The sequence below is a fragment of the Babylonia areolata genome, chromosome 20, assembly GCF_041734735.1.
Source record: "Babylonia areolata isolate BAREFJ2019XMU chromosome 20, ASM4173473v1, whole genome shotgun sequence".
Lineage (NCBI taxonomy): Eukaryota > Metazoa > Mollusca > Gastropoda > Neogastropoda > Buccinidae > Babylonia > Babylonia areolata.
In genome coordinates this window covers 27,156,283-27,171,799 of record NC_134895.1, presented here as the reverse complement: position 1 = coordinate 27,171,799, position 15,517 = coordinate 27,156,283, and the positions used below count along the sequence as shown (strand labels likewise).

Genomic DNA, 15,517 nt, shown 5'->3' with positions numbered 1-15,517 from the left:
AAGTGACCTAATTTTCAGCTAGTTGGACAGTGACCTGTGCATTCCATGGCTGATTTTTAGATTCTACAAACCATGCAAAGTAACATTCAGGGGAAAAAATATACTGCATCGATTTCCACTTTAGCGTTAAAAACAAAAAAGAGGAAAAATGGTAGCCTCCTTTCACATCTGACTGAATGTGTCCGATATCAGCTTCTGATGTCTAAATATATTTATCTGTCTGGATAATCGTGTCTTGTTAGTCAACTATCTTGTTGGAATAGCCTAATTCAGAAGTATATATATCTGCATACCTCAGATACGAAAAACACCGAATCTGAAAGAAAATTATTTCCCGATGTGGACATAACAGAAGCCATAAAAAAAATTATATGATGAAAATACACTATTATGTGTAAAAAGCTTGTTTCATCACTATCATCACTGCTTTTGACTCATTAAATCATTTGTATATATCATTCTTATATACTTTGTCAGATACCTTTTTTGGTGCCTGTTTTTAATTGCTTTGTTCGTCTTTTGAATTGCTGTCTATTTTTACAATAAGATTTTAAAAAGAAAATTGATTAGGTTAAGAACAAGGATTGGAGTGAAAAAGACAAAAAATTATCTGATTACCAGTCCATTTAACTATAATCGTGTAGGTACTTTTTTCTTTAATCTTTTTTGGTTTTTTGTTGTTTCTTTATTTCTTTAGTAGCTTGATAGGTCGACTGGTTGTTTATTCATTTATTTATTTATTTATAAATTCTCTTGTTTTGCTTGAAATGTATTCAAAACTGAAATAATGCTTTCGCAGTTCGGAATGCCTTTGAGCCGATCGTGTCTACTTTTTTTTTCTATCTTTTATTTTATTTCGTGAAACGCTTGAAATGTATTCAAAACTGAAATAATGCTTTCGCAGTTCGGAATGCCTTTGAGCCGATCGTGTCTACTTTTTTTCTATCTTTTATTTTATTTCGTGAAACTGGAATTTCATTTTAGTCAACGAGATAAAAACAACAACAATTCCTTCAGAAGTAGGGGGAAAGAAGAATTCGGTAATAATTACGTATAATTACGTGGCGAAATTTTTGTTCGCTCATTTGACTCATTGACTACTACTACTACTACTACTACTACTACTACTACATAGAGCTCCCTAATAAAGCAAAAGTCCAACAAGATCGTTGACTGACAAGACACGAAATAGACAGACAAAATAGACATCGGAAGCTGAAATCGCTCTAATATCATCATCTTAGATGAACAGACTATAAATAAATAAACGAAGCTGAAATCTGACACATTCAATCGGATGCCAAAGGATTCTGCTTGTATAGCTGCGACGAGGCTAAAATGACAGCATCAGAATTTATTGATTGTTAATATTGTGCCTTTTATGATAAGACTCACATTCGTTTGCAATTCGGTTAAAGATTAAATTTGTTGTTGTTGTTTTGACAAATTTGCCTCTTTATTTGCCTAACGCATGCGAACGTTTTCTGCGTGATGTCATTGTAAATGGCGTCTGTCTAAAAGACACAGACACTAAGACAGCATCTTTGGAAACACATTGTACCGTATTCCATCTTGGGTAGAATAATAACAGTTTTTATATTCTGATATCAAAATGATTATAACGCTGAAAACTCTTCAACAGCAAACTTTCAAGATTGAGTTTGAGCCTGAATGTACGGTAAGAACTTTATTTTGTAGCAGTAAGTTCCGTAACTCACTTGTACTCAGTTTGGAAGTGCTGAAGTGAGGTTTTGATTCTCATTGCAGAGGTTATAGGAGGCCAAATGATATTAATACACTGTATGCACCGACCTTTTTAGATTGATAGAGTTACGAGAATGACACCACAGTTTCAGTTTTGAAGAAAAAGAATATGTGGCCACTTAGAAAGTCGCATAAAATCCAATAAACCACCATGATTACTTGTACTACCAATTGATTTACACGAAACATCGTATAGTATACGGCAAAGTCCTATTATTAGCATCCAAAATTATTGCACCTAACGTATCGGCAATTTTTGTGCATGTATGAAACGATATTACCATTAGTAGTGTTGTAACCCATTTTCAGTGGATTAAGGTTAAAAAAAAAATCAGTTTATTTTTAAGTTTTACACATGTTCCTAACTTGTGAAATTATTGTATTATCATGCTTTGTATTATCATGCTTTTGAAGGATTGTGTCTCCTGTTATAATCTGATCAAGTTTCATCCCACATGACATATCATCCGAGCATTACTATTAAAGTAAAGTTAGTGTTCAGTTTTCTCTGTCAAAATGGAAGAGCCTTTTGACTTAAGACATATATTTATATTGTTCATTCTTCAGTGGTGGTTCAAGTGGGGTTCATGTACTTCAGTTATTAACCTGTACAGAAAAAATGTGTTCTAGTGTAGTGGTTGTATGTGTGGTGCAGTTTCAGTTTCAGATTCTCAACCTGAGTCAAGGAGGCATCACTGTGTGTGGACAAATCCGTACGCTTCACCATATCTGTGAGGCAGATGCCTGACCAGCAGCATAACCCAACATGCTTAGTCAGACCTTGAGTGCATGCATATATATCTGTGTACCTATCAGAGTGGATTTCAGCTACATAATTTTGCCAGAGGAACACTTGTTGCCATGGGTTCTTTTTCAGTGTGCTAAGTATATGCTGCATACAGGACCTTGGTTTATCATCTCATCCGAATGATTAGACGCTCAGTTTGATTTTCCAGTCAAACTTCTGAGAAAGGGCAAGAGCAGGTTCAAACCCAGACCCTCACGGACTCTTACTTATTGGCAGATGAACGTCTTGGCCATTCTGCCACCTTCCTCCTTAAGTTGAATAATGTTAATATGTATTATGATGAAAATTTGTTTAAAAAGAAAAGAAAGAAAAAGTTAAGATAAAAATTCTGCAAAATGTCATGCGAAAATGATAAATCAGAAAACTGGAAAATGAATCTTGTGCTGTTGTGCCTCATTTAAAACACTAGTAAACATTTCAATAAATGTCACTGAACATCTGAACAGACTAACACAAACTTCACCTTAGCATCTTTAAAACACAGAAGCTTACTTTTTGACAATGTTGGTGTCCCATTTGTCCTGAGCATTCAGCACAGCATTACTCCAAAATGAAGCCATGAACGAAGTTGGTATGGTTGCAAGGTTATCTTTATCATTCCCTTCTTTACATTTGAAACCATCAAATTGGCTGGAAAAATCAATTTTCACTTTTCAAAAAATATATTTGAGATGTTATCAATCCAGATTTTCTGGAAAGTTAATTTCTGGCATTAAAGGATTGATCAGTAACAGAAGAAGCGAGCGTTCACCACATATCGAAAAGAAATATTGATGACTTTTTAGGCCCATCAAATGTTGACATGAGTTTGTTACATCAATTTTCCATCTCTTCTTTCATATAAGTGTTATAGTGTGCCAGCAGTGTCACCCCCACCTCCCACACTCTGTCCCCCTTTCCCTCCCCATCCCTTCACCCCCCCCCCTTCTTATCTCCCTTCCTGCTCCGTCCAAAGTCCAGTCTTTGAGGTCGCGCCGACACCGCGCCACTCTCCCTCCTTCCACCCTCCCGCACCCCCACCCCTAGTCGGCCCTCTTTGGTCAGCGACGCTGCATCACCCACCCCAGCTGTTGGAACATGTTCTGTGATGTCTGCCACAGTCCCCATGTTGAACTAGATGTCTGGCGTGTTTGAAACAGACGAGTGTCGGCATGTCAGAACATCCCGTGTGGTGGCCTGTCTTTCAAGTCGTTTCCCATCTCCCCTTTCACAAACACGGCTGAGATAGATGGCGGGACTTTGGAACGTAAGCTAGGAAGAATTTATGCTAATGTGAACTTTGATCATGCCCACTAATATGCCGGGAGTTGTATTGTCCTGTCTCCCCAATCTCATTGTGACATAAATGGGTGAACTTGTCGTCATAGAGTGTGTATAGCCAAGGGGGTAGAATTGTAGCAAATCAGATCAATCTGTTGAATTGGACGAATTGGGATTAAGCAGTGAATCTGTCAGTCATTCACATAGCGTCACTAGGACAAGCAAAGATTGGTTATTTCAGTTCAACTAGTTGGGGGAGTGAGTGTTGTAGTTTGCATTAGTATGCACAGTATGTTGTGGGAAGGGATAAAACCAGTCAGCACAGCCAGTTCTTAGCTGTCTCCCAGAAAAACTGACTGACACAGGCTGACTGACTGATCAGTGATGTGAGGAGCAAGGAAATCCTTGTTGGGCTGTGTGCTGCTTGTAGATGCTGCTTGCAGGTGCTGCTTGCAGGTGCTGCTTTAGGTGTAGGGTGAACCTTTTACTGTGTGCTGCTTGTAAGAGGTACTTGAAGTAGGCAGTGTGTGCTGCCTTAGTGTGTGTTGCTTTTGCTAAGTAGGGTGAACTGCTTAGTGTGTGTGCTGTATTGTAAAGTAAACACTCTATAAAAACCACTCCATGTGGCCCTGCTGTTGGTGTGAGGAGAGCAAGTGAGTGTGTGCATCATCAGTTGATCCTATATCCCCCCCCCCTGTCTGCTCCCCTCTCCCCCCCCCCCCCCTTTTTTTTTTTTTTTTTTTTTTTGCTCCCCTCTCCCTTGGAATCGAACCAACCACAACACTTTCGAACAGAACAGTTTTTACATAAGTTAGTTTAGATTTTTAATTGATAAGTTTCTTCCATTTTGTTAATTATGTTACTTCATCAGCTGATTATGATAATGCTTGCACTGTGTGATTCCACTTGTTTGACTTGAGATCGTAGTGTAGTATTTTTCAATGAAAAAAAGAGAAAGAAAAAAACAGACAATTTTAACACATGGAAAACAGCTTGTTTACTATTCCTTTTTTGTAAAATGTGTCATGTTTGTTCAGTGTATATCATTCCTCTTTTTGTAAAAATTGTCATGTCGTAAGTTCAAATGCCTTCTCATTTATTGCCCAGTACATTAACTCTTGAGAATAACAGCTTGTGTTCCATGTTGATAATCTATGTGTCTCTTTGATTTTATGAAATACATGGCATAATACGATTTCATTGAAACAAAGGTTTGTTAAAATGTTGGGGGAAAAGTTACAAGAGTTGTAACACTTGTGATGCGTGTCACATTTGATTTCTATCTATATCAAAAGATGTCTGCATGAAAACTAAGCTTTGGTGTACTAGGCCTTCCAAGGAAATTTGATTGCTTCTGTCAGATTTCGCGTCCAGTATAAAGCAGTTCATAAAGCACTTGACTTGAAAGAGTCAAAGAGTCACTAGCATTATTAACATGCACTTCTCCCTATGAATAGTATTATCCATACACAACATGGAAATAAGTAACTTTAGTTGTTTTCTTCCAGATGTGTCTGAAAATATAAGACATTAAAAGGTATAAATTACTAACAACCATAAAAAACCTGTATTTTACCAGTTTTATTTCTAGCCTCTAATTCCTACTTTGTGTGACAAACACTGAATAAGGACCCAATTGCTTTGTGTTTGCATTCTAAAAAATAAACGTTAAGAATATAGTGAAATAAGCCCATAAAGCCATTTGATTATTTTTGCGATGTATTAACTACTACTAAAGTACTTTTTCATTCTTCGTCACAACACATTTAATTTCTCTGTGTGAAGTTCGGGTTACTCTCCCAACTGCAGTTCAGTGCCACCTGTTTTTTTCTTGTTGTTTTTTCTTCCTTTTAGCTTCCTTCAGTTGTGTTTGTTTTCTCAGTGAAAGTGAACTTTTATACATAAAATATTGCCAGACAACATTTTTGCAGTCAGTGCATTGCTGTGAATGAATGATATGGATATTTATATAGTGCTTTTCCTTGGTTGACTCCTGTGTCATTCAATCAGGCATGCACACATGTATACACACTCAGACAGACTTGTAACATGTTACGTGTATGACAGTTTTGTTTATTTACCCTGCCATGTAGGCAGCCATACTATATTTTTGGAGGTGTGCATTCTGGGTTTGTTCTTGTTTTTATAACCCACCGAATGTTGACATGGATTACAGGATCTTTATCTTTGTGTATATAATATTCTGTGTGCGTATACACACGAAGGGGGTTCAGGCACAGGCCGGTCTGCATATATGTTGACCTTGGAGATCAGAAATATCTTCACCCTTTACCCACCTGGCGCCGTTACTGAGATTCAAACCTGGGCCCTTCAGATTGAAATTAAAACTAATGTGCACTTAGGCAACAGTGATTAAGTAAGGCTATTTTTCAGTCTCCTTTAAACTAATTTGGCTGTAAAAGTTGACATTTATTCTGCTTGGTGTGGGCAATATAGTTAACCAGTTGGGCGCCTATAAGATGTTACTCACTTACTGTTAGCTAACGTCCTATTAAAAAAAAAATGTTGTCATAGACTGATAGAGTCTATAAGACATCCACTAATGTCCTACATCGATTCCAGTTTTAATTTTCAATGTGCAAAAATAACATTGGAAACTTCGTCCAGCTGATAGTGATCCCAGTTAACAGATATAGTATACACAACTATGTAGGCTGTGCAGATGAATGTGTATGGTAATAACGATGAGAGATGCATCTATCTATTATCATCTCAGATGATTGGTTTAAATCAAAGGTGGTGACAGTGACAGTGATGAAACTGACAACAATGTTGGACACTTTGTCCAGTCCATCTGTCCAATCAGACATCAATTTTGAGCAGGTGACAATGACTGACAGTAGGAGGGGAGGAGAGAGAGTGGAGTGATGAAAGATGATAGGTCGAAGACCAGACAGAAGGTGTGGCAAAGGGGCGTGTTCATGACTTCAGTGAACTGTTTTCATAGTGTTCATCTGGCAGGAATTGGACAGCCAATTATCCACAATTTTCATGAAACCTAGGGTTGACAAGATCATGGACAGAAATCTTGTGATGTTATTTTTTCATTCTTTTTTTCATTGATTTGTTGACCGACTCCTTTGTAGAAAAGACAAACTGAATGCACAGCAGACACTTCATTAGTCCAGTTGCAACCAGGAAGGAGAAAGTCACATCAAAGAACTACCCCCTCTAAACGGGGAATGCTCTTTGGTGTTTAAAAAAAGCTTGACTGTTCAGTTTCATGATTTTGACAGAACCCTTGTTTTTAATTGTTGGGACTGTTATTCATTTACAATTACATGTTTACCAGCATTGTGATTGTTATCATAAACATATAACCTGTCATTGTTATCATAAACATATAACCTGTTTTATTTTCTTCTAATGATATAGTCTGACTGTAGGTATAAGTTTGATATTTCCAATTGTATTTTGATTGTTTGCTGTGTTTGCATATGTCATTCTATGGAGGTGGAATGAGACTTTTTTGGTGCACAAAATTTATTGATATTACTTGAAATGCCTGAATAGCAATCTAGTATCTAGAATAAAAACAAATGGAAACAAGAGGCAAAACCTTCAAGACTCACTTGTGCTTCGCACTTTATCCAGTAGTCGGAATCATGAGGAGCAAAAAAAAAAAAAAAAAAAAAAAAAAGATCTAAAAAATCGTTGAAAAGTGATCTGTATTAAATATGATATATATATATATAAGATAAACTTGGGTGAAAAAAAAGAAGGCATGAGTGTGGGATCGAAATTCGCATGTTCAGTTCTGATACAAGCATACTAATCCCCAAGGCTGCGGCACATCTAACATCAAATGACTAAATTGAAAACTTAAAACAATGTTGATGTTTTCTTCATGTGATAAATAGATGTGATTTTAGTGGACGTAATAACACCGTTTTTGTGGGTTTTATTATATCTCTATTCATTTATTTTGGCGGTAAAGACAATGTTGCCATCTCCTTCAAACACATCCAACACATAGTAGATCTGCACAAACCAGTCCATAATGGGCTGAAAGAAACGATCGATTCAATTTTTCTTTTATGTTCATTCCAGTTAATTCAGTGTTCACTTTAGAATACTTATATGAAGTAAACACGTCGATGGTGTAGTTAGTATCACTGTAAGTGTTCTGTCCAGATTTGTATTTCTTTCCTTTTAATTGTGAACAAGAAACATGAGGTCATGTCATCTTCGAAAACAACCTACCATCTTGTTAGCCAAACTCAGTAGAAAGCAGTTTTTAGAATTTTCAGATTTTGGAACACATCCATCTCAGCAAAATAAACCATTAACTCACACAGTACGGCCAGTCCTCTTTTCTCCTCTACACAGACCCCTCGGATGTCCAGTGGGTGTCTGAATGACCCAACCTTTAGCTTCCGTCGTCAGAATTGTGGTACTCTTTGTCAACATTCACCTCTTCAGTATAAGAGCCTTCCGCTTGCAATATTTGGATGATGGTAATTGGGGTGAAACGCTGTTAATGTCGTCTCTTTCGCTGTTCGTATGGAGAGAGTTAATCATTCAGAAATACTGCTTAATTCGGGAGACACCTGTTATTGACATGACTGTGAAAAAATTTTTTTGTACTTTGTTTAAGCCAATTTTGGTATTGGCAAAGTATTTCCAGAGAAAATGGCAATGTTAAAGTTAACCACACACACACACACACACACACACACACACAACCAAACACCTGGTGACTTTGTTTATGCAAGTGGGTAAAAAAAACCTCAGATTTAGAATCCATATTAATTTTCCGTCACAAAAAGTATTAAAAAAACCAACCCACCTCAGATTTAGAATCCATACTAATTTTCCGCCACAGAAAGTAAAAAAAAAAAATGTTTACTTTGCGTCTGCATCTTGTATAATTTTTTAAAACTAGAATTGAAAAAACAACAACCCTGAATCCTCAAAATTCCCTGGCATGGAGAGAACACTTTATAGAAAATTTTCTGGCACTGGACTACTTAAACCAGCTTTCCTAACACAGGACTTTTTTTTCTGCTGTCCAATAATCTGCACTATTTTAGTGGCATTCCTCCCATGCCACTCATTTCAAGTGCCCAAAACACAACCACACCTTTTTTTTTCTTTTTTCTTTTTTTGTCATGGTCCTAACGTTGGCAATTTGCAGAGAACTATAGATGTTAGTTTGCTAGGAGGCCACACACCAGAGGAGACCCTGCACTGCTGCTGAGTCACTTTGATGGTGTTCAGTAGTTCCTGTTCTGATTTAACATACTTAGGACACCAACTACTAAACCTCATACTGACGGCAATAATAGCATAGTAGTGGAGCAGACTGAGTGAGCATCCCATCCCCCTACACCCACCCCCACCCCTTCCCAGTGTGGAGACCATGGCCATGTCCCCCCAAAAACTGTCCCTCATGAATCTGCCAACAACGAAGACCTTGACTGTGACAGGACTCATCCCAAACACGGGAGTGAAGGGGGATTGAATCTGAGGTCACCATTGAGAACAGGACATGGAAGACCACAGACTGGGGGATATTTTATGTTATTGATGATGAAGGAGGAGGATGGTAATGAAGACGATGTTGCAATGATTGTCCAATCAGGTTTGGAACTATGTGACAAGGCTGTATTATACGCTTCCTGTCATGATGATATCCCGGCCTTAACAAGGCCAAAGAATTACAGACACTTGCAGTGTTGGTCAGGACATCTGAGTAACACACCCAAAGATGCATCCATGAAGTGGATGATACTTGACTGTGTGGTCCCAGTCTTTCCATTCAAGCCTATAGCACATTTAACTTTTGGGTAGGAGCTGGCGATGGGCCGAAAACCCACTTCCGCTGGGAATTGAATTGGCTTCATCCCAGTCTGCGACACTAACCACTTCGCCATGGTGGCTGGTCCAAATCTTGAAAATGATACAACAGGTTTGCAGTGTTTGAATAATCCAGTGTTTGAGTCATCATGTTTTTGTTACTATATATTAGATTTACTGTTACCTTCTCATTGTCAGTTGTGATGAATTTAGATTTATATTTTATTTATATATGTTATGAATATAATTATCATAATATTAATAGTCATTTAATAATGATGTTTGCTACATCTTCTGACAGGTAAAAGCGTTGAAGGAGAAGATAGAAGCTGAAAGAGGGAAAGATTATCCTGCAGATGGACAAAAGCTTATTTATGCAGGTGAGACAGCATTGGATATTGTGTACAGACAATAACTTGAATAAAAATAGGCATGTGTGTGGCAACACATGTACATAGATGCACTCACATGATGTATACTAATACTGTTGGTATTGCTTGCATTCAAGTACGCACAGATATTGAGATAGACACAGACTTGGAATCAGTTGTATAATGTGCTTTAAGTCGTAGTGTAAAGCTCTGTAAGTGTTTCTTCTCCCCCCTAACCCTTCCTCCTCCTCCTCCCCTGTCACCCCTCTTATTTTTGTCTTTCTTTCTCTGCTTCTGTAGTTATAACTATACTGTTACTAGTCCATAGTCATTGTGTTCTCTCTCTCTGAGTCTCTTTTCTTCTGACACCCGCATGCTTAGGATCCCCCTTGCTTGAACCAAAATGTATGGCCAATGCAGTTTTTCATTGCAAGCCCCTGTTCTTTCTTTCTGATCTGTTTGGAAGTTTTTACTATAATTTCAGGTCATAAATTGTAACATTTGTTTTTTTGCATTTTTTTTCTTACCCATATAAATGGTTCATCTGTGGGGAAAGTTTAGGGGAGATGACTGGCAGTAATGAGTTAAAATGGGTTCTGTATTAAATATTAATAAGTTTTGGGGGGTTGAGGGTGGAAAAAAACCCCAAAACACAGGCATACTAGTTGGATTGAACCAAAGATTCAACAAGGTAATAACATCATTTAATTGTGTTTTTTTTGACATCTCGATTATTTAAGAAATTCTTTTGATTCGGCTGTAAAGGAGACAGCATTGACATCGCTTAAGGCACTCCGCAACTTTTATCTGCATAAAACAAGTCTATAACAGGCTGACCGAAACTGAAGGAAATGATTGATTCAATTTTTCTTTTGTGTTTATTTCAGTTTATGTTAATTCCACTTTAGAATAGAATATGTCTTTATTACCAAGTGTACCGGGATCACAAGGAATATTGGGGTGGGGGGAGTGGATAGAACATGAAAAGGTACAAACATAATCTGAAAATCATGCACAAGCACAGATACAGTAGAATTTTGGATACATGTGCATATCAATATAAGAACTTGTGCACACTCACACATGCATACTCACACTCAGATGTTTGAACATAAGCCGTATATTACATGTGGATGGGGCTGGTGACTAGATCTTAGGTAAATGGTTGTTGATTGATAGAACATTCATATGCAGTAAACATGTTGATGCTGTAGTTTCACTGTATGTGTTCAGTCCAGAATTTATATTGCTTTTCTTTTAATTGTGAACTAGGAAAACAATGTCATGCCATCTTCTTAGCAGACATACCCTACATTCCGGACACTGGGATGCGGTAATATCATGTTTTTGGATCCAGATCAACAAAATGAAATGTTAATAATCTGGAAATACAGGCTTAAATTAGACTTACATAAGTTGCAACCTATTATTGGTATGACTGAAGATTTTTTTCCTGTTATGTTTTATTCAAATTTGGTATTGGCAGACAAAGTATTTCCAGAGAAAATGGCAATGTTAAAGGTTACCACAGACACACATACAGACAGACACACAAAGAGACAACCAAACACTGGATTTTTGTTTTCTCAAGAGAGTAAAAAAATCAAAAAAATCACTCATTTTCAGCAATTGTTGATGAGGATAACATGCACATTTTTTTTCTTGCCATTATAAATAACACAGTTGTTGTGCCTCTTTGCAGGTAAAATTCTTGATGATGAAAAGAAAGTGGAGGAGTACAAGATCGAAGAGAAGAATTTTGTGGTGGTCATGGTAACAAAGGTAAGACATTAAGATAAATAGTTAAATATTTAACCCTTTGAGCCCTGACCACCGCTTTACTGGTGGTAGAGAAAAATGACATAATGCCTAGCCACCGGTTGAGCGGTGCGTAAACACTTTTGTGTTTTGCTATTGGTTGACTAAAATTGAAGAGCCAATCAGGAAAACCATAATATTCTGACGTCAGCGAACGTAGTACCAACATGGCCACGCCTTTTCACTGTGTTTTGTGCATGTGCTTTGGATAAAAAAGATCGATTTCAATGTAAGTCAACCAATAGCAAAACACGACAAGTGTTTACGCACCGCTCAACCGGTGGCTAGGCATTATGTCATTTTTCTCTACCACCGGTAAAACGGTGGTCAGGGCACTCTTTTTATATCTGCCGTGACACATTAAATACCAATTATTTGCAAATTTTGGCTCAGGAGCTCAGGCAGAAGGGTTAAAATTGCTCAGGAACTCAGGGCTCAAAGGGTTAAATCCAAATCACTTTTAAAAAAATCTGTTCTCTGCATCTGTTGTGCAGTCAGTGAGTACACTATTACTGCATCAAACTGTTGTTTGAAGAAACATTTTCATTATGTCAAATTGAAACCTATGCCATTTTTTAAATTTATAATTTACAACTTTTAGCTGGAAGTGCTTGTGTAATTGCTTTCAATATCTTGAAACTGAAGTGCACTGTTCTGAATCATTTAATGACCATGTCATTTCTCAATGAAACTTAGTTTTCCAAATGCTATGAGCTTGGTTCTTTTGGTCATGTCAGTGGTTGTTACACTGTTAATTTAGATTAAATTAAAATATTATTTCTTTTTCAGTTAAATTCACATTGTTTTCCAAGATTGATCTCATTGTCTCTGGATTTTGTCTATAATTGTTTAATGTACTAAAGTAGTAACACGCTATTGTCCAGGCTTTGTGTTGCTGTTGACATACTTTTTGAATAAGACTTCCTTTTCCACCCGAGCTTAGCTTTGTCAGGTAATTTGTAGTTGATACAATGACAGTAGTTGTTGTGACTGTATCTGCTGATACAAAACTTGCCCTCCATCAATGTGGTCTCCAGCCTAAGGCAGCTCCAGCCAAAGCGCCAGAGTCAAGCAAGCCAGCAGAAACAGCTGCAGCCACCTCTCCTCCAGCCCCTTCAATGCAGGTGGCTGCTCCCCCAGCTTCCGCTCCGGCCACTGCTTCTGCCACATCACCGCCTGTCTCACAGCCACAGACTGAAGGCACTGGAGACAGCCGACCACCTGCAGATAGTGGGTAAGTCTGTCAGTACTAAAGTGTGACAAGTCATCCGGTAAGGATTGCAGAGCAGGGCAGTACTGAAGTGTGTGAATTGAGGAGCAGATGTACAATTGTCTTTTTCAGGGCAGTTTTACTTGATGGGTAGAGAGGAAATACTGTACTGGTTATTTAACCTCTCCAGTGCCGGGCATGGTTTTGGCTAGTGCTTGCTATTTGCCAGGTGATTTTTGGTTGTAAAAGGTAATATTTGATTACACATACTTAACCATGACCCACTAGTGCAGACTCCGGCAGGGGTCTGATTCCTGCCCTGTGCAAACTACTACCTGCCTATGCGAAGAAAACAAAAGTAGCGACGGCCGATAACCTCCTGAAGTAGGTTACCTCCCTTGTGTATCCCTGATTAGCGCCCTCTTTTCCAGCAGCTATCTTGACTCCTGATCCTGTGCTCTTCATACGGCTAAGTTTTTTTGTATTTCTGTCTATCGATTCTTTGGCACTCATGTTTTGTATCTGACGAAGACTTTTATCAGGCCACAAACTTAGCTTGTTTGGCCAATCGAGCTAAAATTATGGCGCAATCTTAATCGTAAGAGCCCTCTACCTCGGGTAGGTACAGGTGCAGGTACAGTATTTGGGGGCAAAAATTCAGCCTTGCGTCATTAATAAGCCTTGTGCACTATTAGATTATAAAAATCTCAGAATACAATTATGGGGACTCTCACTTCCCCCCATTTTCAGCGGGCAATAGGCCTTACAGGCCTAAGGGCCTTCATATCAATATGATATGATCTGACACTGGGCCCTCAACCTCGGGCTTCGTCTACAATGCTAACGCTCCACCTCCTCCACTGCCTCCACTCCCTCCGGTCAACTCCAGACCTCCACCAACACTTACGCCTCCTCCGGCAGCTTCTCAGGGTTTGTGTCATCATATTCAGGTCAGTGGTGGTGTTTCTCCTCATTCAATCGATCCGCGATTGGTCTCAACGTGCTCCGCGTTTTCTTGGCCCTGCCAGTCGGCAGTGTGCGAGTCACCCTCTGTCTCTTTCCCCATGCCCACAATTTCAAGGAACGAGTGTGCTCCCTCTCAGGGAATCCAACATGGACTTAACGTCCTCCACTTTGCACACTCAGTCCGCTCTATATATATCCCATATGTCTGTGAGCAAGGCCATGGCCACAGATCGTGCGCCACTCACGTGGCATGCCCCGACCGTCTAGAGTCCACGCTTGGACCGTTTCGGGTTGGGAAGCCCTCCCTCCAGGTAGGGAGGAAGGTGACCCACCAGGGGACACGCACACACATGCACCCTCCCCCTCGCTCTGATTTTCAAATTCAAGGGAGGCAACCGCCACTTCGGCACCCCACCAGCGAGCGTCGCGGTTACCTCCCTTGCACAAGCCCCAACTGACAGTCAGCATCTCACACTACGTTACATGATGTTCACGGCCACAGATTGCGGCTCCGTCATGTGGCATGCCCTCAACGGTCTTGCGTCCAGTGGCGACTGATTCGGACGGGGAAGCCCTCCCTCTGCTTTGGGAGGAAGGTGGTCTGCTAGGGGACATGCAACACAAAAATTGCACCTCCTCTCAGCATTGACCATGGCACCAAGGGACGTGATTATTACCTCCCTTGCTGCCCACTTCACCCGTGTCGGTTATGGGGGCATCGAGCCATGGACTCCCACACGCGACATTACATTCCTCCCTCTACAGTGCAGAAGCATAATAAAGGGGATATGTGCTAAAGAGGCTTCCTCCACTTCACCAATTTTTGCGGCGCCAAGGGAGGCAGCTCCGCTTTTGAAACTTGGGCAGTAGGCAACGCAGTTACTTCACTTGCACTCCAGCCCCCTTTACTGACCACTAGCGATGTTCTTTTACATTCTCATAGGGCATTGCTGCCCACCTGAGGGCATTATGCAGCAGCTCCTATCAGCTACTGACGACTATTTTCCTTCCTCTGTTTCTCAGGCTATGTGCCACTCAAATTTTTGGGCTCTTCACCCCCCTAGCAATTGCAGACATATACACATGTATTGCTCTGCAAGGAACCAGTCCACTTGCCATTCATTTCTTGACCAAGGCAATAACAATGAAATAAAACAAACAATAATACATTTGTTATTGTTAATAACGTATTATTTGGTGTCATATACTGTACCATGGATATATATATATACAAAATATGAATAAATAATAATTAAAAAAAAAGAAGAAAAAAAAGGGCACATGCACAAATCCATGCACGCGCATATCTCGGTGTATATATATGCATATGTGCGTGCGTTTTGGCGTTCATACATTCTCCATATCAACAGGTACCATTACACTTCTTTCTCTATACATTGAAATTTTCTATCTCAACAATATATGCGCATATTTTTTTGCACACTTCTGCACATGAGGCTCAGGACTGTACATCTACATACAGGCACAGTCTTCACATGT

The 15,517-nt window shown here is 39.2% G+C and overlaps 1 protein-coding gene across 1 annotated transcript in view; it reads left to right on the top strand.

The window, feature by feature from the left end:
* The first annotated feature begins 1,482 nt into the window (after positions 1–1,482).
* LOC143295358 (UV excision repair protein RAD23 homolog B-like) overlaps positions 1,483–15,517 on the top strand; it is a 51,617-nt gene continuing 37,582 nt past the window's right edge. The window contains exons 1-4 of the mRNA XM_076607014.1: positions 1,483–1,678; positions 9,954–10,032; positions 11,726–11,805; positions 12,879–13,075. Coding sequence (XP_076463129.1) covers positions 1,613–1,678; positions 9,954–10,032; positions 11,726–11,805; positions 12,879–13,075 — 422 coding nt within the window. The 5' untranslated portion in view covers positions 1,483–1,612. The remainder of the gene's footprint in view (positions 1,679–9,953; positions 10,033–11,725; positions 11,806–12,878; positions 13,076–15,517) is intronic.